Below are 24,876 nucleotides of genomic sequence, written 5' to 3' on the forward strand. Positions count from 1 at the left end.
TTTCTAAGTTCCTCCTCCTTCAATGGTTGGAAGTTGCCTAAGGGTGACCTCCTCCAAGCTTGAGGTCACATCAGAGGGTCCCAAGATGCAAGCCATCACCCAGCTCTTGTGGGCCTGCATCTACCACCAACATTCAGAGGTAACATCAGCTACCAGGTAGGACCACCAAAGAGGAAGAACAAACCCAGCAACCTTGGAAACACTCATTTTGATTCGTATTCACTCCCCCCCCGCCCCCGCCCCCGTCAAGATACACACAAACATCTAACGAACGTGAGCCCTAGAGCCATTCATGCTTCAGAAAAGATTTTGATGGCCAAGTTAATGAAGCAAACATGAGAAGTTCACAGACAGCTGGGACTTTCTTTATACAGCCTATGCACTGATGTGCCTTCACTTTATGTGATTAAGGAAGGAAGAAGCTAGGTTAGTCCCAATTTAATGTGAATACCCGACATTATGCCCTTCCTATCAGAGACAGTCATTCCCATGTCCTAGGTTTTCTGCTGAATATATCAGTTTCAAGCATTTTTAAAGAATGATAAAATTAAATGTCATGTATGAGATAATGGTTAGAAAATAAGAGAAGAGGTGTAGCTCAGATTTGAATGGTCTTATACCAACATCCTTCAACTCTATACATAAAATGAAATACGTCTCCTTATTTCACTTATCCCATCCAGGAACTTAGGAAGATAAATATTACCCTGAGAGCTCAAGTTGATTGTTCTCACCCAAAAAGCCTGTGGACATTTTAATTAAAATGGTGGGAGGAGAAAGTGAATCTATTAAATATTACTTCCACCAAGCATTTTTATTGCAATAAATGAATGCCATTTAATATTCATAACTGCTTTGCAGTCATCAATAAAAAATAATTGATTTTTAAAAAAATAAGTCTTCTTTTTGATTTTAAAGATAGTCTGCAGTTTTAGAAATGTCTTCCATAGCTTGTTGAATCTGTCACCTCCCTAATACCCCACCCCCACCTGATTTTATATAATTTAGGACAACTGGTCATGCTCTGGACACCCTCTCCACCCCCACTATTCTTACCTAAAACAGTTGTCAGGTGATTAATGTTTTTACATAGTTCATGTGTTCTGTTCTTTCATGCATTAAGAGTTCAAATTTATTTCATTTATAAAAACAGGAACCCCAAGAGCTACACATGTTCAAGGGCATGTACTTAAAAGGTACATTAACTAATTCAATATCACCATTTCTGTTTCTCCAAGTCGGGTACTGGTTCCAGATACTCAGAAAATATCTGGGGAGGATCTCTTTCCTCTTTGTGTAGCCCACAGGAATGGAGCCAGGCTAATTCAGAACCACAGCATCTTGCACTGTCCATGGCCTCCGCGAATTCTACAGGAAACCGTCTAAGTGGCACTGGAAATATGAAACTGTTATTCATTTTCCTGGGCATTTCTCTGATTTGAGTCTGAGAAATCTTTACAGTGGCTAGGCTTCTTTATGAAAAGTCATTTCTATTATCGGATTGGAAAATTACTCTCAGAGATCCAAGAGACAGTCGCTGCTTTTCCTTACTCTCAAGAACTGACTCTGCACAGAAGCCGCCATCCTCCAGCCTCTGTTCTACATGCAGAAAGGGGGTCCCTGAGCACACAGGTGGTCACTACCCCGTGGTAAAGATGGCTCTCTGGTATGTGCACTTCTACGTATTTCAGCTATCACAACGTTCTTGACTTAGAGGTCACAAGGTTTATGGTCCCTTGAAACCGAAGCGAGGGAGATCTGGAGAAGGTGGAAGCCACTAGCAGCAGAAGGGCATGCAGGCAGCTTTCTCTTGATGGCTATCCCATTACCTTCATGGTATTCCTGATCCCTTGCCTTGTTCTGCTATCATTTAAGCTGAAGGGGAGCGGGGGCGGGGGGGGGGGCGGAGCGGCAGACATAGATGCTAGTTCATGGCTTCACAATTTACACACATAGGATGTTCCTATAAGATCAAGTTTTTCTTCCCAGCCTTCAAGAGATAGCTCTTAGGTGTCATTTGATGTTTCATTCAAAATATTCGCTCTTTTAAAGTATTAATAATTACATCTGCCCTATCATTGAATGGGAATCCATAGAACTTTCCCCTGTTCACCTTACAGCATGACGGAACTGCACATTGACGCCATTGTTTGTGGTGGCTTGTTTGGTTTCTAAAGACAACAGTCAAGAAGACTTAAGTTCCTGCTTCCTGCCTTCATTCACTCATATTGAGAAAAGAAAAGCACCCATTACAGACAAGTAAGGGTAAAGAAAGCCAACAGTCTTCGCTACTTTTTAATTGTTTAACTTTATTACTGTTGCACCATTTATACAATTACATATAATTTCAATGCATCCATTGTACATTTTTTTTATTTTTTGTTTTTTATTTTATTTTCCATTTTCCAATGGGTGGTGTGTTGGTGTCTGTGACACAGACGGCAGAAAACTGGAACTGCAATGAAGGCAGACTTTTTTTTTTTTTTTTTCATTTCCACTGACCAATAAACAGAACTACAGGTGCACCCAACCACGGACATGCATTAACTCGTCATGAGAAATCTAGGTAGGCTAAGTATGATGAGAGAATGTTTGTTACTCCCAAAAATATCTGGAGAGGAAGAATGGAGGGTTGGTGTCGAGATACATGTGGACAAGCTAAGTGGGCTCCGTCTGAAAGTTGGCATTCATCCACAACGTTAAAAAAAAAATACCAAAATAAGAAAGGCTGTAAATTAAAAAGGAAACACAGAAAATACTGCTTTCATAAAGATCTGATTGCCTTGGCACTGGCCCTGTGGGCAAAATCAAACGCTACCCTCCCCAGCTGCATGGCAGGAAAGATGTTGGGATTTTTGGGGTGGAGCGCCAGGGGACAGCGGTTCAGGTACAAACGATGTACTTTCAGACAGTGATCTCTAAACTCCAGGACTGACTGGTCAAGTTGACTGAAGGTATATTAGATATTTCCCCACAAAAATACTATTTGGATTCTCCCCACCCCCTCCCTCCCCTGATGGGACACATCCTCTTATTTTATTATTATTTTTCTTCCTTTTTCCTTTTCCTGTTTTTTTCTTTTTAATCCCTTGGGCAATACATATCCTGACTTCCAATTTGAAACGAGTTAGTTATAGGATAGAGAGACAGAGAGAGGACAAGAGTGAGAGACAGAGAGAGCGTGAGACAGGTCGTTTGCAAGTGGCCTCGTCGGTTCTGGCTAGGCTGTCCCGGTGGGGTGGGTTACTCTTTGACGGCCACGCTTTGCTCGGAGCTGGCGGTGGCTGCAGCGGGGGGCGCCTCGCCCTGCGGCTCCGGGGTGGCAGCGGCGGGGGGCGCGGCGGGCGCGGGCGCCCTTGGCCGCGGAACTGGGTGCCTCCGAGGCCGCGGGGGTCTCCTTGGACGAGGGCGCGGCCTCCGCGCTGCTAGGTTTAGAGTCTGAAGCCGGGGCCGCTGGGTCGCTTTTCGCCTCGGGGCCGGCGGGAGCCTCAGTCTTTTTGGCCTCGCCCTCCTCCTTGGCCGCGCCTTCGGCCGCGCCCGTGCTCTCGCCCGCGGTGTCGCCGGCCTTGGGGACCTCGCCGCCCGCAGCGCGGGCCCGGGCGCGGCCGCCTCCTGCTCGGTCGCCGCCGCCGGCGCGGGCTCGGGCTGCTCCTCCGCGGCGCCCTCGCTCTTCTCGGGCTCGGCCTTGGGCGCCTCCTCCTTGGCTGCCGCCGCCGCCTTGTCGCCCTCCTTCTCCTCGGCCTTGGCCTCGCCGTCCGCCGCGTCCTTGGGCTTCTCCTCCGCGCTCTCCTTGACCTCTCCGGCGTCGGCGGCTGCCTGGGGCTCGCTCTCCTTCGGGGTCCCCTCCTCCTCGGTGCCCGCGCCTTCAGCCTTCTTGTCTTTGTCCTTGGCTTTCTCGTCGTTCACATTGTAGCCCTTCTTCTTCTTGCTCAGCTTGCCTCCCATCTTGGAGTTCTGCAAGGAAGCACAAGGGGAGACAAAGGGGCGTTAGGGTCGGGCAGGCAAACTTTGCAGGAGGCCTCCCACCGAGTGAAGAGTCAAGAATCCCAGTCAATTGCGCAGGGGCTGCGGAGCAGCCTGGATGTCGCATGCATTCTGCCACACCTTAGAAGTAATGCATGGAGACAAAGAACAAAGAAAGGGAAGTCTCAGCTACCAAGCCTGCAAGCCAGTAAGTGGAGGGACTCTTAATGGAGGAGACAACGATTCAATGAGTGGGCCCAAGCTACCAAAAGGGAGTACAGGTGCCATGGTTTCTTATCTGTCTCCTTATATCCAGAACTCAACACGGCATCACAAAATGGCAGGGCCAGCCATTTTAGAATTACCGTGTAGCTGGTTAAAAAACAACAACAAAACTTCATAATGTATCAACAACTTTCTGAAGAATCCGCACAGCATACATGACAAATCTGTCACCCATTGCTTCTGGAAGCACGTTTTTAGTAGCATCATACGCCTGCAAGAAATCACCAACATGTTGCATTCTTGAGAAATTGTGATTGTTTTTCGTTAAAGACGGCAACTTTGAAACGCTAACACTCCAGGGCCCCTGTTGGTCCCCACAGGAAGTGTAGTAGGTCAGAGGAGAAGCACAGTGCAAGGCCACGGGACAAGAGTAGAAACTCTTGGTGAGCTCACCTGCTTTGCTTACTCCCGGCGGGACCCTGAGCTCTCTTCACCCAGCTATTCCCCACCCCTTACTATCATCCATTCAGAACAGAAAATGTGCTTTTTCTTCACTACACCTCTTGTGATCATGATTCATGATAGTGAAATAACCCACATTTTTTGAAAGTCAGGTGTCGCAGAGTACTATTCTTCAGTCAAAATGTGTCTCGCCGTTCTATGCTAATTTCCTGTCTGGGTTGACTTTAAGAGTTGGAGGAGACAAGAAAAGAGAAACAAACACAAAGATGACTAAAATATTCTTCCTATTTTCAAGAAAGGTCTTTATTGTGTCATCCAAGAATTGCTGCTACGTTTCTTAAAAGGGAAAGGAATGGCTTAGAGTCCTAACTCACTTGGAACAATGGGTCCCATTTTCTGTTGGAGTAAATATATGTGGTTGAAACCACAATTAAAAATATTTTACCATTAAGAAATAAATGAAAACATGAACTTGAATGATAAATTAAATTGTAATTTGTAACACCTTCATCAAATTCTTAGAAACGTTACAAGGTGTTGATATTACACATGACTTCAGCACCTATACTCCAAGTTACATTTTGATGCATTAGGTTGAGTCAGGAAATAGAAACTCTGACAGTTCTACCTTGAGATTCTTCTCCCAGTTGTATGACAGAAATCCATACACCAACCTAGGAATTACAGTTTAGGAACAAAGAGTAAATGTAGTCTCACTGTGAACAAAGAATGGAGTTCTGGGTTCTGACACCCACTATATGAAATTCTATATAGCAATCTCCAGAGGTTTAAAGTCCTATTGGTTTACAAACCTAAAATCTAGGATACTAAAATTGGTTTTCTGCAGCACAATTAAAGCCACATTCTATTCTTTGTCTTCAGCCCAGCTGTGACTCTTTTCTGGTAGAAATCGAACACACACAATCAAGTTGTAAGAGAATGTGTCTCAATAATGTCCATTTTTTAAACACAAACAGCCGGCGCTTTCAGCTGATTTACCTGTGTGTAGCAGAGCAGAGTGCCAGGAGGAGGCTTATGAAATGCACTAGAGGTCCAGGAAAGCAGCTGTCTGGCTATTTCCCACAAGAATATGAGTGAACACCTACCTAGCACCCAGAGGGGTAAATTAGAGTTACAAATTAAAATCAAAGGTGGCGGGAACAGTCCTAATCCTAAACACTTTACCTAAATGTTTCACCTTCTCAAGAGCATCATACAATGGTGTGTCATTAACATCCCCCTTTTACTGAAAAGGAAATCCTAACTAGCTGAGTTCCCCCCCAAGCTGTGCAACAAAACAGAGATCAAAGCCAAAAAGAATAGAATGTGTTAATGGGAGAAGCACCACCTGGCAGGTGATGGGGGAACTCAACCCATTAAGAAGCTGATTTGGCAAGGGAGCTGTAAACCTAGGAATGTTACCTTCCTGGATTCCGAAGCAGGACCTCCCAGAATGGCCCAGAGCTCAAGACTTTGAGAGGATACAGGATACAGAAGAGGCTTCCTAGGTAATCTCTACCCTAAGCTTCTCCTCCTATTTGCTAGTGAAGCTCTTTTATTAGATCATTAAGACATGACAACAAGCAAGGAACATGTTCACAGAGTGAATGAGTCCTCTCCTTTCTATGACTTCCAGTTTTGAAAGAAGTGATTTTGTCTAGAAAGTTGGAACACTTGTGTTTTAAAAAAAGTAAAGATAGCCAAAGGGCTAGAGAGATGACTTGACAACTTAAAGGTGCTGGCTGCTTGTAGGGACTGGAATTTGGACCCACAGCCCAGTAAATATCTGTAATTCTAGCACTAGGAAGGTAGAGACTGGGGATGTCTTGAGCAAAGATAGCTAGACTGGCCTTCCCAACCAGCTTCTGGGTGCCATTGAGAGAAGCTGCCTCAACCAATAAAATGGAGAGTAAGACTATCCAGAAAGACTCCGGACAACAACCTTGGGCTGTCACACAAATGAGCCAGCATTTGCACACACACATATGGACACAAACATTTGCATACACACCATACACATACACACATGAGTGGGGTGGATGGAGAAACAGGTATCTTGAGCCAACAAGTAATCTGTCTTGGAAGTTACTTAAGCCTAATCCAAAGTGGCATCCAACGCACCCAGCTTGTCTTCGAATTTCCTCAGTTAGGATGAGTAGCATTCAAAAAAGCATAGGCAGATGCTGAATGCATGGAGTGGAGCTTTGTATGTTGTTATGAGAACAAACACTAGAGTCCATCACAGTTATGATACCTCCACAGGGAGCACCTTCTACAAATTCCAGTGAAAGGGCAAGAACATTCTCTGCCACAAGAGCCAAAACTACAGAATCACAGTTTGAAATACACATTAGGAAAAAAAAAAAAAAAAAACTAGCAAGAAATTGCAGAGGGAGAAAGAGTGCTGGATTCACTAATATAAATAGTGGTCAAGAATGTCACAGGACATTTGGACATGAGGCCATAGTTGATCCACGAATCCTACCTCCAAGATACACCTTCCTTGAATGCTACAAGCTGGTTAACGGACCTTGTTGTGTCTCTATGTCCTGTAAAATAATAAATGAGACAACAGTACAGTGTTTGACATGTCAGAGGTCCACCGAAATCTTGCTTCCTCTCCCCAGTGCTTCATTTTACAATTCCCAGGGAATTCTGCACTTACAAATGCGAACGGGATAGCAGAAATTAGGTTCTCCATAAATGAGTTTTAGAAACACTGGAATTAAAATATTGTTTAAAAAAGCAAACACTTTTAAAAAAATGTCAACGGAAAGATGTTTGATGCTTATGCTCCAAGCAAGCTCCTGCTGTCCTTGCAGATGTGCAGAAGTTTGAACAGGATGCCTGATACCAGAATCAGTCTACCTCTCTGCTTAGAATACTTTAGACATTCAAAATTTTCATGATGTTACAAGTCTTTCTAAACCCACCAATAATCCATTATACTGAGAAATCTGTTTCTAAACAAAGATTTGTAAAACCAAAGTTAGAAGTCAAGCGTAGGTTGTAACCCTGACACCTTCGAAGCTGGGGCAGTGGTGTCTTGTATTCCAGGCCGGCCTGAGTTATATGGCAAGATCTTGTCTCAAAAATAAAACAAAACAATTATATATGCATTATAAATCCATTCCTCAAAATATGAACTAGTCCTGAGTGGTGATAAAGAAAGCATCATTTCACTTTCCACTATGTTCTCAGCACCTTTCCTGTCAGTTATTTCAAGGAAACAAGAAATTCCACTTTTTTACATTAGAATGGAAAAGAATCTACATTCTTTACTTAAAGGTCATCAATTGCTTCAAATTTATATATAAAGGACAAAGAAAAAATCTCTCTCTCTCTCTCTCTCTCTCTCTCTCTCTCTCTCTCTCTCTCTCTCTCTCTCGGTTTTTCTAGACAAGATGCTGGAACTAGCTCTTGTAGACCAGGCTGGTCTGGAACTCACAAAGATCCCCCTGCCTCTGCCTCCCACCTCCCAAGTGCTGGGATTAAAGGCTTTTTTTTTTTTGGTGATTTTCAACACATGAATTTTTTTCTGCAATATCAAAAGATAAAGCAGTGCTTTAGTATGTTTAAATCACTAACATATATATTTGAATATATGCATATATATAATACATTCTAATCTCTCATGACTGTCTTCCATTTTTCCTCTCTTTAGAAACTTACCACTTATTGTCAATCAAAAACTTTTCCTAATGAATGCTTATTTAGGAATTTTTGTGACATGTTCGAGAGAGAGAGAGAGAGAGAGAGAGAGAGAGAGAGAGAGAGAGAGAGAGAGAGAGAGTGTGTGTGTGTGTGTGTGTACAGGTACATGTAAAAATCACAGAACAACTGTGGTGGTTTTGAAAGAGAAGGGCCCACATAGTCTCATGTGTTTGACCACACACCACCATGTCTGGCTTTTTTTAAACCTAACTTCTGAGACGGAACTCAGGCCCTGGTAGCTGACTTAGTGACCTCCCCAGGCCCTTTTGTGACCCATCTAAAGCCATATTTCTTTAGCTTCTTCACACACAAGAAGGCTCATAAAGAAACACCTTCCTAGCCAAATAGATTGGGTACGGTGATTTCTTTTGCCCTAAAAAACAACTGGAAAAAGTAATAAATATCCTTTAAGAACTATGCTTCAGTTCTTCCTCTAAACCAAGTATTAGAGCTTCTAAGGCATTGACATGTATATCTCACACAGGGGAAAAACTATTTAAAACTAATTTCAATTTCATAGGGAGGAGAAATGTGATCTTTTATATTGGTACTACAGCAAACCTGAATGATAAATTGGTTCTTGATCCTGAGAGTTTAAATTCAGAAATTTTATAGCTATACAAAATTTGAATGGGTGCATAGATATTTATCTTTTATGTTTATTTGAAACTCTGGGAGATTAAAAGTGACAAATAATTCAGAACTTATAATCAAGGCATTCTTACAGAGATGGTCTGAAATGCTTTTCCTCTCCAGGAAGCCTGCCAGAGAACAGGAAAATATACCCCTTAGCTGTTCACATTACATAAGTTATGCTTATTTTGTATACATTCCCCAGGACACAGCAGGCCCCAATCGGCTCTGTGCAATTATCTCAGAAGTCCATAAAACCACCCTAGTGCTCACCAACTACAGTATGATTTGGGTGCTGACAAAAATCAGCTCATCCCAAACATTCCTGAGCTCAAATTTTATTTTAATCTTAAAGTAAGCTAGTCTATCAGTGCAGCCAATTAAATTAAAAATTACTTTTTCTGTCTTGAAAAATAAAGGTGGAAAGATCAATCACAAAACAACTTTTATGGAAAAAATAATAAACTATACTTATTTTCTTTAAGACATTCAGTATGAAGTTTGCTAAAAGTGGAAAGACTTAATTATTGAAATTTTACTGTGAATCTGAGCAGGGCATCTTCCCTCTGGATCTCAAATTCTCTGTCAGTAAAATGATGATATTGAAAGTTTATTCAATTCTGACATGGGTTGAGAGGGCAGTATGGATGTTTACAGCACTATATGAAATGCTATTTAGGATAAAAGCATGACATTATGAAGTTCTAGGTGCCTGTGATCATAAATACAAGGCCATTTTGTCCTTAAAAAATTGAACTGACATCCACCTGGGTTGTCACTGTGATATTTATGACACTTGTTAAAACTAGAAATAAGAAAAACAGCAATTTTGGACTATCAAAAGAGTTAAAAATATAGCTATATACATGATCTTTAGAGATGATCTTTACCAAGTACGGACTAAATAATAGAACTTTTAAGGGAATCTCCATTACACACGGGAGATATTTTAATAATGTATCAGCTTGCAAGTGAGTCGGAATGGGAGTTCACACTGAATACATCACAGATGGAATCATAACTGACAGAAAATACAACTTTGATTAGCATCCCTGGCATGGGGCTATTGACAGTGTCATGGTTATTTATAAAAGACAGTTGTTTCCCTTTTCACTACTTCTGGTGTGTCATCTACCACCATCTAAGTTCCTACCCAGCAAGATTCACCCTCTGCCAAGGGAAGGGACATGCCAAAGCATGTGTCCATCCTGTGTCATGCCATATCCTTTCAAAACCAGCTTAAGTGGAAGGATGGCTAACACAATCCCACAAATTAGCATGGCATTCAGCTTAATGTTATATTAAAATGTTAAGAAAAAGTAAGCAGGCAGAGGTTTTGACTCCTAATTCCTATAATGTATCCACCTAACTCTTTCTCTCTCTCTCTCTCTCATAAAGAAAAAGAGGCAATAACTGCTAACCTAATAGAAACAAAGAAATGCAAAATAAGGATAGAACCTGGAAAGCTAAATTAAAACAATTTCCTTTACCCACTCTACATCCTATGAGAACCATTTAAATCTATAAGGTCAGTTTCCAATAATCTAAGAGGAACTAAGAAATCTGTTTCCTGCATATAAAATACACTTGTAAAACATGAATCAACTCTTGTGAATTAGGAACTACCATGCTACCACCACTTCCTTCACCACATCTTCCAGAGTAGACATTAAGGAACTTGTGACCCATGCAAAGAGAACCGGTGTGTTTTCTGAAGGGGGAGGGCACAGTTGGAAATTACTTTCTAAGGGAAAAAATATTCATTTCTAAATACCCATGGCTTCTCTAATAGACTTGAGAATAATGAAATTACCTAAGAAATTCTTATCCATTGATTCTTTTCTCCCATTGGAAGGATAAGTTATTTCTATGTTCACTAAAATGGGAAAGCTACATCAAATGAAACAAGGACACATTGCCATTTTGATAAAGTTGTAAAAAGGCAACATTTTAGGGCTGAGACTGCACCTTGGATGGTAGAGATTGCTTAATCTCTACAGGAGGCCCCGTGCGTGGTGGCCCATACCTACAATCCCAGTACTCAGGAGGTAGAGGTACAATCGTGGCCAGCCTGGTATAGAGAAGACCATGTCTAAGACAAACTTTCTTTTTTAAAGTTTTTAAAAGACAACATTTATTAAGATTTTGTTTGGAATATAAGTCAAAGATTTTGAAGACCACTTGTGGCTTCTAAAGTCAGGGGCCTTGCTTTGGGAAGAGCCAGGCGAAGTCACAGGGACCTGAAGCACCTATCCTTTATTCTCGCCTGAAACTCAACAAGTGAGAATGTCACTGGGAGAGCAGAGTGGGTGAGAGAGCCAATTGTCCACCCCTCCAGATACTGTCTTTGAAAGAGCTTCTGCTCCACACCCAGTCCTCTCTCCTATGTTTACCTTACGGAAACAGGAGTCCCATGTTTACCCTAAAGACACCGTCAGAAGACATGGAGCAAAAGCATGAGGCAGCAGATGGTGGAAGCCTTGGCTCCCTTTCTGACAAAGGTAAAAGCGGTGGTGTAATGGATCAGGGGGTGAACCAGGGTCTTGTCTTTCTTTCTAGGGACCCTAGCTGTGGACAAATTGCTTTGGGAATGGAAACACTCTCTGACTCAATTTCAGGGGTAAAGGACAGTGGTTGTGCCCTTTTCAGAAGACTACACCTGGCAGTAATGTGGTTCCTCAACCTCTGCCAGTAATAACCAGCTAAAATGCATGGCCAGCCCTACTACCTCTACACTCTTTTGGTTTTAGTCAAAAGTAAGTACAGTAGGGCTTTGCACAGCAGGTAAGTGCACTTACTGAACAAGCATGAGGATCTATATCCATATCCCCAGAACTCAACTAAAAAGCTCAGAATGCTTATACACGTGACTGTAATGCCAGACCGTCAGGGCAGGGTGAGAAACAGGAGGATTATGGGGGATTGCTGGCTTCCAGCCAAATTCCAATGGCTGACTGTGTCTCCAGGGAATAAGAAGAGTGATACAGTAGTGATGTCTTCCTCTGGCCTCTTTGTATGCAAAGGAGCATGTACACCTGCATAAAAATGTGTGTATACACCACATGTGTGCAAGCATACTCTCTCTCTGTTTCTCTGTCTCCCCCCCCTCTCTCTCACATACACCATGCTTTAAAAAAAAATCAGAATTTTATGGCTTTAGAAACAAAAGAACTACAGTCATTCAAAACTCAAGAAGTCGTAGCCCCATGTACTAGGATAGTATCTGATCCACATGTAGGTCACCATGGAAGCTGTTCATGTGGTTTCCTGATAAAATGTGACTTTTGTGGGGCTCTTGTTACCGTGTCATTTCTCTGTTCTTTAAATTAAATACATTTAATGGTGTGCCTGGGTGTAGATGAAGGAGAATGGGAGAACTCCAAAAGAAATCAAGCTGTGAGTAGGAGAAACAAGAGTTTTATTAATTTAACAATCCTTCAGCCCTCTGAAACAGGTCTGAATAATGATGTGTGATCAAGCTTCCTCAAAGACCCTTGCGCTGACATGGGTTATCCCATGTGATCCAAAAGCTAATATATCTACTACTTCCCAAGCTATCTCTATTTGTGTCTTGTCTTTGCACTAATAGCATCTAAGCATTTCTTACATAAAAAGCCACCAAACACTGTAAAATTCCTATTTTGAAAATGCAAATTTGGATTAATTGGCCATTTCATCTAGAATCAGCAGAAGAGAGTTCTTAAGTATGATATCAAACATGATTATGCAGACAACTGCATATTTGCAGCAAAACCCAACATGAATATACAACATCCTGTTCAGAGACTAGAGTATTATTTCAAGTTCATCACTCAGGACACACAAGAAGTAATCTTCTAATTGTGTTTCTATATTATAATCAGAAGAAAATATGTATGCCATGAAAGGATGCTAGGCCCCAATCCTCCATTCTTGACAAAGTTTGCTACATGGCTACAGGAAACTACTTCCTTGGACAAGCAATTGTCACTCCGTTAACACAGAGCTGCAAAGTTAAGCAGTTTTAGATACCAGGAAACCAACTATTGACTTTTTTGAAAGCAACATAAAGTTACAATTGGCCCATGAATCTCATCTGCTGACATATTTATCACTAGATAAGTTGGACTTGTAATTACTCAAGATGGAAGAATCTAAGCTATTTGTCAAATCTAGTTATAACTGGGTGTGGTGGTATAAACATACCTATGATTGCAACACTGGAGCTGCTGAGGCAGGGGGATTGAAAGCTCAAGGACAAATTAGGCTACACAGCAGAGATTTCTCTCTTACAAGCATCACAAACCATCACCCCATCCCACCAGTACCACCACCACCACCACCACTGCACTCATGTATGTGTACATGCACACACACACACACACACACACACACACACACACACACACACACACACACACTAGCTGAAGCATGTTGGGAGGGAGTCTCCCCTTACCTTAAAGAAAGAATTAACAAAGAATGAAGAAGCAAAGAATGTTTTTAGTAAGTATAAATAGAAGAAAGTGCCTGTCTAAAATAGATTGTCAGGCCCACCGATTTCTATTTTGAACAAATGACTGGTTCCTTTATTTTAAGTTCTCGAAACTTTTATTCTAGAATGGGGAAATGAGGTGAGGACAATGTAGCCTGCATATTTTGGGTATCCTCACCAGTGTGTGTCCATCACAATGATTTGCTATCAAGTTTCTTCAATGCCTGGTGAGAATCTCCATTATTATTAGACTTACCGTTTGTCACTGTTGGCTCAGTCTAAGCTTCTGTTCAGCAATTCTAACATCACTACCATTCAGGGACAGCAATGTTCTCCAGGGAAAGAGAACTGTATTAAGAGTTGTCAACCCAGTCTAAGTTCCCAAGGCAAACCTTTGAAATATCATCAGTAAAAACTGAGAGAGAGCATTTTGAAGACAAATTATTCCCTTGTCATGATAAAATGTCCCCAGTGTTATGAAAATATATTGGGAAGACAGGGATAGAGGGAAGGAGGGAGTGGGGAGGGAGGGAAGAAGAGAGGGAAGGAGGGAAGAAGAAAGATGTATACATTCATGCTTCTATAACTCAATTTTTTCAGGCAGATGACCAAGATGAATTTTTTTTCTACAAAATCTCAGAAATGTACACAAATACAGAAAGCCTTTGCAGCACAAAGAACAATGGCGTACAAGTGACCTCTCAGTTGTAACTCACCCATCCCAGGCCACCCTACAGAACTTACAGCAGCATATTCAGGGCATCTCTGGGAATCTAAACAAAAGGAAGGAAGGAAGGAAGGAAGGAAGAAAGAAAGAAAGAAAGAAAGAAAGAAAGAAAGAAAGAAAGAAAGAAAGAAAGAAAAGCCCAGCATGCAGGGGAACCTGGAGAAATTAGTATGATTAAAACAGTCTAGAAAAATACATTAATCCAGATGGAAAAGGAGCTTTATTTCAAGCAAATGAAACAAAAGGGAATAAACTTAATATCCAGAGAGAAAGCATATAAATACCATGAGAGTGAAATACAAGAGGTGACAGGTGAGGGCAGAGAAAAAGCATCAAAATTACTTACATATATTTTATTTATTCTCCCTAAGATGATTTTAAAGGTTGATCTTTGTATACATCAATATAGTTACTGTTCTATAAGGAAGAAATTATTACTAGTCCCACCTTACGATGAAGAAATTGATGCAATTTGACCAGGTCAGGGAGCTGTGGACTACTGCCGTCTCCATGACCTTGCTACTGACAGGGCAGGGGGATGGGGACGGTGGGAGGTGGGAGGATGCTTGACTCTCGGGAAGGCCCGGGATAATATCTGAGCAGTATGAGAGGACCTTGCCTCAATCAGCACCAAGAGTCTGAGCAAAGTGATTCCAGGAATCAAGACTATTGGCAAGGCTGACTTCTCTTTTGCAGTAGAGATTTGGGAGGACTGGACACACACACACACACACACACACACACACACACACACACACACACACACACACACACACACAAACACAGTATTAAACAAAGAACTAAAGTGGGAAGATGAGAAAGTATTAATGGAGGAAGGTTCTAGAAGACTCAGAGATGTGTACCTAAACTAAGCTTGTTAAAGAGAGACTTGCTATTTAGAAGGTGGAGGGAAAGAGAAGTAAATCCAACTCTAATGGTTGTTCCCTCATTCAAACCCATTCTTTTCTAGATGACTAAGTGAAATATGAACTATTCAAGGCAAGCACTTCACAAGATTTCTGGATAGTAATGTTTCTCTCAGAGTTTTACCTTCTCATTTGGCCAGACATTTATCCTCTTGGCTCTTTCATATTCAACATAGAAGGCGTTAAGCACAGGGTACAAAGGGGCAGGCAATTCCTCCAGCTGAAAGACTACACAACTGACCTAGTGACCATAAGACATGGGAAGGTCTTGTGACACAGTGCACCAAGTAGCAGCAGAGTCACAGCATTCCCCCTGGTTTCATGGGCTTCTCAGATTTGAAGGCACTAAGCAAAAATTAAAGTGTATATTTTCAAGCAAGACCAAAGGAACTTTGGTTCAGGGAACCCTTATTCTCCTTTATTACAAAACCTGGTTTGGGTCTAGATAAACTATTCATCTTTAGTCATTCATCATTTGATTGTTTAATCCCTTCATATTCTGCTATATTATGTTGAAAGTTTTAGCAGTCAAATAGACCTGAGTAATGACCTAAAGCCTTTCTTCAATATTTATCCAAATCCATCTGATGTATGTAGAACAAAGGTTTTTTTGTTTTGTTTTGTTTTTTTGTTTTGTGTGTGTGTGTGTGTTTTACGGTAGTTACTGTTCAATAAGAGCTTGATAAATACTATAAACTCACTATACATAGAAACATGAACCTCTGGCTATAAAACTGTAAGATGAAAAGAATCAGTACAATGATGTTTACACACTGAATTATGTAAACCCTTTTTCCACATAGCAGTAGAAAAATAAGTATGCTAAGCTACATCAGAGACTTCCATTCCATTAAATGAAACATGACTAGGTCCTAGGCAACAACCATGGCAGCAATCTCTGTCACTATGACCCACAGCACAGTTAGCAAGAAGAACAGACATCCTACAAACAATTATGTCATGTTTTCCCACTTTAAGTAACAGTGTGTGCATTAGTACAATTCTCAAACTGTGCCTTCTCTAGCTGATCTACACGTTTTTAACCATAACAGTCTGGGCTGACTATTGTGCTGCTGCCATGACACTGGCAGGTGAGGCATCTCTTTGAATGCAAAGGTTGACTGGCTTCGGACATCATGCAGAGCCTCTCTTAATACATCCTGCCACATGTGGCCAGCACTCTCAGAACTCATGTATTATGCATCTCCATCATTCGTGGAATACGCTTTTAGAGTCCACTGAGGCATCTCGTTGTTATTTATTTGCACTTAACGAGCAGCCCTTCTGAGAGCACTGGCTTCAGCATCCTCACACAATTCTCTATGAACCACCTGCGCTTTCAGTCAATACGGTAAGTGGACCACAACCTCAGGAAGTGCAGGCGGCTGAGATCATTTCTAAGCCACATTTCCCTGACAAAGACTTGGGAAGGCAGTATGGCATATTACCACAACTAATTTAGAACTTTCAAACTGAATCAGAAATAAAGTATGGGGAAAAATAACTAATAGCAGTTGAGATATTTTTTGCTGCTTATTAGTGGGCTAGACAGGACTTGATAGGTTTGGAGCCATGACAGTTTCTCTCACTTGTAGCCTCCTGACAAAGAAGGAAGGTCCACCAACACCAGGAATAGCTACAACTTATTTCCAATGATCCCTACCCCCAGATATAAATAAACAAATCACACATTTTATGACTGCCTAAACTGGACATGTATTGATATTTCAATGTATCTTTTTTCTTAACTCAACAAGTCTTAAAACCACTTTTCTGGTTTTAATCATTGTCACAGAAAAACATGTTACAATTCTTTATACCTATCCTTAATTATCTAAACAAAGAATGCGCTTTTCCTTGGCATCTTGAGGCACTTTTCTCTCAATTTTCTAGGTAAAAAAAGGAATGGAAAGTCCTCAAGCAAACAGTATGTGCTAGGCCCACGTCTAGGAAAATGCAAAGCTAAGTTCAGATCAGACAACACAGTGCACCATCCGGTTCTTTCTGACAGTTGACATGGCTTTCCCCACATTTCTTCGTCGGCACTCACATTCTCCTCCACACTGTCACCTCCTTCAGATTTGAGCCTCCAAGCTACCTAATGAGACACCATTCAAGGAAGAAATGTTCCAGTGTGCTGTGAGATTTCAACCAAAATGAGGCTATTGCTTCTCACCCGGGGAACCCTGGTGAAGGCCCTCCATTCAGATCACAGCACACAGCTAAAACTCAGGACCACTTTCTAAGGGAATGATGGGAATGGATGCTAGCAGGAATAACCAGATTTCAGTATAAGTTGGAGCATCCCCCTTCAAACTCTTTTACTTTGCCATCACTTCAACACAATGTGTCCAACAATAATAGGACTAGCATGTACCACAATCACTGAAGAGCTAGTAAAAACAAAGGCAGATGGTGGGGTCATAGGGACGTCTCGGGAGATTAACCGGAGGGCCTAGACTGGATCCTAAGAACCTGTTTATGTATTAGTACACAATATAAAAAGCCTAGCACATGGCCAAGGGTACACACTGAGAAGTCCAGACATGGAGTATAAGAGGACATTTGCATCACCCGTACATCCTGAAGCAGCAAAAGAAAACTAGTAAGATTGATGGTAGCTACAAAGAAAATTAAAAATAAATAAGGAAAAGTGAAAGCTAGGAAACCTAGCCTGGTCTAACCCAGAAATGATGAGGGTACATAGAATGTAGTGATATTAGCCCCAGGGAGACATCACCAACTCTTAGGATATCTTACCTAAGTACTTTCTGCAGGCAGAGCTGCAGACACAACACAATTACTATAGCATGTTCCACGATCCAAAAATCCTCCAGCAGCCAATCCCTCTCCCATCCCCTGCTCACGCCCACCCCCCTTGCCAACTCCTTCAGTCAGTGCCACAGTTTAGCTGTGGACACATCATCTTTGCTGAGCAATGCCCTTGACCACGGTGCCGAGAAACCCAGTCTGCATGCAACAGGATTTAGGCAGGGTCTTGTCACCCCAACAGCTTCATCCTTAGTCATGGAGGGTGCAGGACAGGTGTAATTTGGTTTTGAATGATCCCTTCTTACATAAGCCAAGGCTTCGATTGTTGTTCAAGATTTGCAGCCTATGCTATGAGTCAATACTGTTCTCAGAAGCATTTACTTTATGTAATTAGGGTTTGTGTTTCAGAAAACAGGTTTTTCTCTTTTGGTTCAGATAGAACTTCAATGGCTTGAACTCTGACTGGGTATACTCTATACAAAAAAATGTGGGGAATGAGGCCAACAGACCCCGTTGAGATATAAGACTTTCCAGGCAGGAAAGTCAGCCTCCACAAAGCCAAACTTGGCTGAAGAAGACGGGGTCTGCCAGTCACTATGGCATCAAATGCATTTTCTGTAGGGAAGGGAATGAAACAAGCTCATGACACACAGTCGGTCTCCAGTCCATTTTTGTTTACATTCTTCTACCTAAAACAAAGTCTCTGTTGTATTTACATGTAACAGAGTCAGACTGAAATTCAAGTTACCCCTAAAACCCAGAAGAAAATAGCAACCAGACAATTGCTGCATTCACAACTGAGAAACAGAGAGCATTGACTCAATTATAATAAAATAATCACCTTCCTCGACATTATAATTCTAGGTCAGACACAGCAAAAATGCACAATCTGTTTTGTACTGTAGGATTCTAAAAGCAGGTAACGTAAATAAATCTTCCAAGGATGGAAACAGACAACCCACACCAGGAAAGGATGAATACAGTCCATAATACCAAATGGCTGGAGCCAGCATTTAGGAAAATGCCCCCCCAGGCAACAAGAAAGAAGGATTTCACTTAATATGGTCTCAGAAGACAGACTGCTTTCCAAGCTATTTCCATCTTTCTTACTTCAGGTTAGATTAAGTGGCTGTGGCAAAAAGCATGTAACTAAACACCATATTTTCCTGTGCTCAATTCACCTGTTTGAGGTTCAGAACTAGTTTTTAAATTGAACTATTTTTCCCACAAGAAGATTTTATTTTCCATCCAAGGCTGTAAAGCCATATATTTGAGCACTAAGTCTGAAAATAGCTAACAGAAACCTGTTGTCAACCTGTACTAACACAAAATCCAGGACAAAAATCGGCCAACACCATTTTTTCTTACAGGTTTAGAGAAAGCAAGTTAAGAAACTGAGCTTGGAAGCCTCATGTTGCTATGATGGTTCCACTGGAACATGGGCTCCCTGGTTGTTCAAGATATTCAATAGCACCCAAGTTACCCTCCACAGAAAACAAACTAATTTTGTTCACTACATGGGGTTTTTTAATTTTTAAATTTAAACATCTGCTCAGCTAAGGACTGTGCCTCACCACAGCCACGATACTAACCGTTCAGGTTAAATGGGCCACTTTTAACTTCCCAGGATTGGTTACAACAATTGCAGTATAAATGTCCATAATCTCTTAGCTCTATACATTGGTCTTCATAAAAATGTGTGATAGTATTAAGTGTGTCTAATGAGAATGTCTTACAGATCCAAATCCACCTACAGACTTGTTTCAACAACGATCTGAACATCTGTGCTATACCTTGGCTGCCCACTGAAACACAAGGTTAGCCCTGACCTCTCCTAGGTATTTCTTGCCAGTATCACCAGTAAACTCTGCTTCTTAAAGGGTCAAAGGTAATAGAGCAAATGTCATCCCAAGGATCAAAGTCAGAGAAAGCAGCTTAAATTCTTTGACCAAATCAACTAGAGTAGAAAGCTGATTTACTTTGCAAGACCTAGAGTAGAAAAACACATAGGAAGGGTTTCTTCATTCTCTCTTCAAACTTGTGGTTCACTGACTCTCGGTTCCTGGACCAAGGTGTGAGTTGCTAATAAATGGGGTACAATGAGGTGATGTGGGAAGTATGAGGACAAGGGAGCCATAATTGAGTCCCAATGCCAGTAACAGTGCATCTCCAGATTCATTGATCAGGCACAAATTCTTTCTAATGGGTGGAGAAACTCCTAGGCACTCAACCATTTCTCCTGCATGTGGCTATGGCACATAGCCATTCTTGCACCATTCCAACTCCCTACCCTATTGTACTGGCCTGAGTGGTGGCTTACAAATTACATTTCCCTATAGGCCCAACGAAGCCAATGAAAGGCAAGAGATTCAACACAGAGAGCAACCGCACACTGACACAGGGACCAGAAATTTCATACACCCTTCAGATAGTGAGGGAAGCACAGAGACAAGCCTGAGAAGGAGTACTAGTGTATGACTCAGAAGCCTGTCTTAAGGGGGGAAACTCTAGTGAGCCTCTTATAGTATTAAGTGAGTAGATTGTTTCACTGTGTCATTAACAAAAGACAAGAGGGCCTAAAGTAAATTTTTGAACCAAATTTTTGGGCCAAAAACCTAGGACCTGTCTCTCACATATCCCTATCAGCACACACAAAATCTCCTCTACAAAACAACCAAGCTACTTCACTTCAAAAATCCCCATGGATCAAAGACACAATTAGAATAAATATAAAAATTTGGTTTGACTTTGTTACATGCAAGTACAACAGAGCCACTGTTTCCGGTAAAAGGATGTAAACAAAAATTGACTGAAGACCTACTGTGTGTATCATGAGCTAACTTCCGTCCCTTTCCTGCCGACAATCCACTTGAAGGTTCAAACTGGTTACAAGTTTGGGAAATGGATTTCAAAACATTGCTGCTTAGAATTATCACATAAAGCAAGGGGAGGGACCAAAGCAGCATCTTCAGTCAGCTGAAACAACCAAGAAGGTGAACTGAAATTACCTAAGACCATGCCTAAGCCAGGGAACATCTATAGAGATAGCGATCAGACCCAGAATGTTACCTCCTTTGGCGCCAACTGAAACAGGCTGTACTGTGTGATAGCTACTGAAATAAAGATATCTAGTGGTGATGGCACTAAAGATCTGCTTTCTTCATTGGCAATCTCAGGTTCCATCCATTTTCCCACAATAACATAATTTGTTGTTTACGGCTGAATAACACTTCCTGGTCTCTCTCTCTCTCTCTCTCTCTCTCTCTCTCTCTCTCTCTCTCTGTGTGTGTGTGTGTGTGTGTGTGTGTGTGTGTCTTTCTAATATCAATGTACAGATATCTTTGTGGTATGTTGTCTTAGAGTCCTTTTGGTATGTTTACAGATGTAATATGAATAGATCACATGATCATTACAATTTTAATCTGATTGTGTGTGCGTGTGTGTATGTATGTGTTGTGTTGCGTGTGCATGTAGATAACGTGTGTGCCACAGGGAGTGTGGAAGCTGGATAGCGATGCTCAAGAACCAGGTCTCTTTTTCTACCATGTATTCTGAGGCTGAACTCAATTGACAGGCCCCCATGGCCAGCACCTTTATCTGCTCAGCCATATGGTCAGCCGCACTTTTGAATTTTCTAGGAACTTCCATACCGATTTCCACCGTGGCTGAACCACTGTACATTGCTGCCATCCTCCCAATAATGAACAAACACGCTTTAGCCCTGTGTTCTCACAAGCTTTGGTTGTTTGTTTTCATAATCACACACCTTCTGACTGAGGGAAGATATTAAAAGAAGCCAACTCAGAAGACAAATGACATGTTCTCCTCTCGTATGTGGAATATGAATGGTACACAGTGTGATATGAGAGTAGAAAGAGGACACTTTGGGAACAGGAAATGGACAAGTGGGATCATGGACAGGAAAAAAATTATTTATTCTCTCCATTTTCCACTGGTCTCTCACCCACCCCACAAAATCCTAACATGTCTTAGGATTGGAACCAAGTGAGATTTAGACTAAACTGTCAGTGGACGAGTCGAACAGTTCACATTTTGTGATGGCTTCCACCTGGGACTTGCACATTTTGTCAAATTAAATTCTGAAAAATAAATGACAGTTATTTAAACAAATCATCAAGATCTCACTATATACAAGCACTAATCAAACTACCTCATTTTACTTTTGCACCCAGACTGATTTCATCTAACAGTGTGGCCTGGAAAACACACTTAAAAAAAAAATCCACAAAATCAGAACCATCCTCATGGACAAAACCTCGCCCCTGCCCTTAGAATTAGTGAGTAGAACACACCTGGAACATTCCCAGCCTTAGCAGGTCTTCCCACCCCTCCCCCAATCATTCTGCCATGCAGAGGTCATTCACAAGAGAACATTTTTATGCATTATAAACAGGAGTGACACCCATGGCTAGATACATACCCCTACACCCCAGCAATGCATACAGTCTTTTGAAGGGAAAGTAATTTAAAAAAAAAAAAAAAAAAAAAGAGCTTGAGCTAAAGTTGTTTTCACAGAAACTTACTTTTTCAATTACAAGTAAATGTGAATCAACTGCTAACAAAGACTAGAGAAACTGCCTGTGAGTCTTTTAAAAAACGAATTGTACTCATTTTTCCACAATCAGAGTTTATTTGCATAGAAGATACTAAAGTGCTAGCTTGCTCTTTTCTTTGAAAAAGAAAAAAGCCCCTTCAAGATTTGTCTAGCTCAAAATACTAAATACTCTAAAGTACAGTACAAATAAAGACTTCCAATTAGAATACATTGTCAAAGTGCCCAAATGCAGATCCCTTTTATAATGTTTTTTTTTTCTCAAGTAGCCACATACATCCTTACGCACTACAAGCAAATACAAAGCAGCATATGTAGTAATTAACCCTGAAGGATTCTTATGTTCCATAAAGCGTCCTGCATGAATTAGTCATATTCTCACTGCTGGTGGATAGAACGCACACCAGTTGACTAACATTGTGAGAAGTAGAGTCTTGCCTCGACCGTGGATCCCAGCCTGTCGGTACACAGGCATTGACTGACACAGATGTGACCATCAAACTTGGCCTCATGGTTTGGAAATCAATTGAATTCGAAGGGAAGTTTTGAAAGATAAGGTTCATTTTGAGCTACTTGGAAGTTCGGTAGCTCAAGTCTATCGAAAGCAAGCGAGAGGAGTGAAGATGCAGAACCAAAGGACCCTCTCACTTCAAACTACAGCTGTTCCCCTAAAGCAGGATCCACCTATGGAAGGTGACATTGCAAAGACAAAGGATTTTCAGAAACTCAGCTAAGTCCCCTGAATCCTGCAGAGGAAGAATGGCAATGACGGATTTTCGGTTTTGTCAGGTGATTTGATTTGTCTAGAAATTCCAGAACTTAACCTCTTCTTTAAGAGCAGCAAGCAGCAAACTGGAACTCAGGCTTCACCATTCACTGACACTGCCTGTTGCTCCTTCACATCCCAAGGGCGAAGCTGAACAACTGAGATGGACACTGTGTAGCCAGAACACTAAAATAGTGCCTGTCTGGTCCTTTAAGTTTGCTAAGCCAGGAGTGGTGAGAGTGGTGACACATTTGTCATCCCAGCTCTCAGGAGGCTGAGACAGAAAGGTCTCAAGTTTCAGGTCAGTCTGGGCTACATATGCAAGCCCAAGATGATAGGAAAGTGAAGGAAGTAGATTAAAAGGGTTTGCTGAACTGTCTGTCGGTCTTGGGTGAAAGTTCTCTACCCAGTGACCAGATTGGAATCTGATTTGAGTGTCCTGGAGGCTGCAAAGATGAGTCAGATACTAGTTGCCTTTTGAAGGGACTATCATCAAGGGATTCATGCAGACTGCGGACTGGGAAAGAAGGTAGTCGGGGAAGGGGGATGTTTATGTTTTAATGGTATTGTTTTTGTTTGTTTATAACTCAGACTTCTTGACAGCAAAGAAACATAGGATGTAACAGAAACACAGGTCTTGCAGGTCAACACTCTGGGCAAGCCATAGGGGATGTCATATGTGAGAAGTTATCTCTAAAATCTGAAGTGACAGATTTTTAAAAATACTCTCTTTGAACAGAGAATATGTCCTTGTGGGCTGTTGTGATCATATCATGCCTGACCTACTCCAAAGTTAAAATATGCATCTATATGACATTGCATGATATCAACGAATCATCTAATAAATAGTGAAAGGGAGAGAGAAAATGCTATCTGCCTCATACTGTGAGTTTCTTCCCAGATGACTCTCCTCCATTGCTAAGTCTAGCCTGGTCTAGTCTCTCCTGTCCAGGGCTGGATCCAAACATTCCTGAGAGTATCACCTTGGGTTGCGCTCATCCAGTCTTTCTCTTGTTAAGACATTAAGCCCCTCCCTCTGAGTTCCAGAGCCTCTGAGATGCTGTGAGGTCCAGACCACGCTCAGGCTTCACATTCAAACACAATGGTATACCAGATGGACAGCTGTCAAAACACTCCAGCTCAGAGTTTCCCCGAGGGAGAAGACTGCTACCTTCCTCATCTACTTGAACCTGTTCTTTCTCATGTGGTCAAATCTAAGGGATAAGAACCACTAAGCACTCTGCTACCAGCCAGAAATGTTGGGATCTCACTACAACATTACTACCCTTGCATGCAATCTCCTCTCACTTAAACTGCATGTGATCTCCTCTCACTTAAAATCTTCTTGCAATTCTATTGCAAGATACAAAAAGAAAGGAAGGAAGGAAGGAAGGAAGGAAGGAAGGAAGGAAGGAAGGAAGGAAGGAAGGAAACAGGGCATGGTGATGCACACCTGCCATCCCAACAATTGAGAGGGGGAGGCAGGAAGATCAGGAGTTCAAATTTAACACAGAGACTTCAGGGCCAGCTTGGACTACAAGGAGAACTAGTCTTCCAAGAACAAAGGGAAAAGAACAGAAGACAAAGAAAGGGAAGTGTGCTTATATATGCTGCCAGTTTCACTACATATGATTTTTTTATTAG

At 41.6% G+C, this 24,876-nt stretch overlaps 1 protein-coding gene across 1 annotated transcript in view; it reads right to left on the reverse strand.

Moving 5' to 3' along the window:
* Window positions 1-2,289: 2,289 nt before the first annotated feature.
* Window positions 2,290-24,876, reverse strand: part of LOC113833947 (brain acid soluble protein 1-like) — a 48,248-nt gene continuing 25,661 nt past the window's right edge. Inside the window, 3 exon segments of the mRNA XM_027400036.2 lie at window positions 2,290-3,354; window positions 3,356-3,589; window positions 3,592-3,954. Coding sequence (XP_027255837.1) covers window positions 3,244-3,354; window positions 3,356-3,589; window positions 3,592-3,945 — 699 coding nt within the window. The 5' untranslated portion in view covers window positions 3,946-3,954 and the 3' untranslated portion in view covers window positions 2,290-3,243.

This window comes from Cricetulus griseus, chromosome 2 (genome assembly GCF_003668045.3).
Source record: "Cricetulus griseus strain 17A/GY chromosome 2, alternate assembly CriGri-PICRH-1.0, whole genome shotgun sequence".
NCBI lineage: Eukaryota > Metazoa > Chordata > Mammalia > Rodentia > Cricetidae > Cricetulus > Cricetulus griseus.